Source organism: Alligator sinensis, unplaced genomic scaffold (assembly GCF_000455745.1).
Source record: "Alligator sinensis unplaced genomic scaffold, ASM45574v1 scaffold677_1, whole genome shotgun sequence".
In the NCBI taxonomy this organism is placed as follows: domain Eukaryota; kingdom Metazoa; phylum Chordata; order Crocodylia; family Alligatoridae; genus Alligator; species Alligator sinensis.
In genome coordinates, this window is record NW_005842276.1 from 974860 (window position 1) to 976490 (window position 1631).

The window sequence follows — 1631 nt, forward strand, 5'->3', positions numbered from 1 at the left end:
CCCTGCAGAGTGAACCAACGTCAACACCTGAGGCTAATGGTAAGCTACCCACCTACACTGTGAATAGCTACTTATCTTGGCATTTGTATTTCACCCATTAACCTCTGTTATCTTAGAACTTCCCAGTGCTCAGAGGGGGGCTGGTGTGATGTAGGTGCTAAGCTGCACAGTTGACAGCCCAGATGTCGCAAGTTCGAGGCTATAGCAGAAGTGCTCGTGGTGCAGCCCTGTCAGATTCTAACAAATCTGTGAGTTCTGCTAAATACTTTGTCACAAGGACATGAGAAAGAATGACGTTCTTGGGGACACAGAACATGGAGCTCAGAATCATATAGCAAAGCCAAGTCTGCCTTTTTGTTTCTGCTGTTCTGGAATTTGATTAAAAAAAGATGTATCTTTCAACCAAAAGGGTGGCAGCAATGCAGTGAGTAATAAGCCATTCCCCTGAGCCTGCTGTGGTTAAACTCTGTTCTGCATTCTGGCACAGATTTCTGATAAGTACATTTTCATTGCTCACCACACAGATAGCTCCTATATTGCCCCACTGTGGCACAGTGCATAATCCCTACCTTAAGGAGGTTTCAGGCTGGGTCTAAAAATTACCACAGCTCATAGATTTATAGGAAGTCAGTTTAACAGAGGGGTTTTGTATTATAGGTTGTTCTGCTCACTGGAAGAACTTTACAGAGAAATGCTATTACTTTTCATCTGAGAGAGAAATTTTTGAAGAGGCAAAGTCTTTCTGTGAAGAAAGGTCATCGCATCTGGTTATCATAAACAACAAAGATGAGCAGGTAAATAACCTTGTTTGTTGTTCTGAGCAGTAGCCAGTTTGAGGGTACTATGAACATGGATCCCATATAGTGGATAAAGAAACCAAGAGTATCCTGAATTTCTGTGGTAAAATAAACACACTGAATTACCCCATCCAGAATTCTGTACACCTACGTCTGCTCAGCCCTTAGTGTGCAGAACAGCAGTGCAGGTAGCACTGAACCTGATCCTGAAGCTAATGAGCACTTGCAACACCCTTGAGAGATGGTGGAACTTGGAAATGCTCAGTCCCTTCAAGATAAAGTCCATTGTTAGCGGCAGATGGTCTGTAACAGATCTTGCCATTGATGCAAATACTTTATTTTTAAAATTCCATCTTTTACTATAAGCATCTTAAGTCTTTACTGGGATCTGAAGATCTTCTGTAGGAAATGCAGCAATAATGAACAACAACTCTATCTTTTGTCACTATGTGGCATAATTGCATGATAGCCAACACATCCCTATCATCCAGTAGTGGTATAACAAAGTACACCTTGTGGCTTTGTTTTAGTTGATTTAAAAACTCTAGCATTGACTGCTGTCTAGCCAACAGCCCAGTATTCAAGGCAAACATGCTCAGTGTTCTTGCCCAAATAGTGTCACTGATTCTAGTGGGTCTGTTAATGTAAGCAAGGATTACAGGATCAGGCCTGAAAACACAACTTGAGTTGCCTAAAAACTTCTATAACCATTTGTACTCTACTAGTGATTACCTCTCAAAAGCGGAACTAGTACTGATGGCTCTGGAGAAATGATCGAGTTACAGACTACAGTCTCTTTGCATGGGAAGGAAGTTCCAACCAGCAGAGCTGCAT

General features: G+C 41.8%; 1 protein-coding gene across 1 annotated transcript in view; it reads left to right on the forward strand.

Moving 5' to 3' along the window:
- The window catches only part of COLEC12 (collectin subfamily member 12), a 181373-nt gene that overhangs the window by 176485 nt on the left and 3257 nt on the right, over positions 1–1631 (forward strand). The window contains exons 6-7 of the mRNA XM_025209267.1: positions 1–39; positions 658–794. The exon at positions 1–39 is cut by the window's left edge and continues 444 nt beyond it. Coding sequence (XP_025065052.1) covers positions 1–39; positions 658–794 — 176 coding nt within the window. The remainder of the gene's footprint in view (positions 40–657; positions 795–1631) is intronic.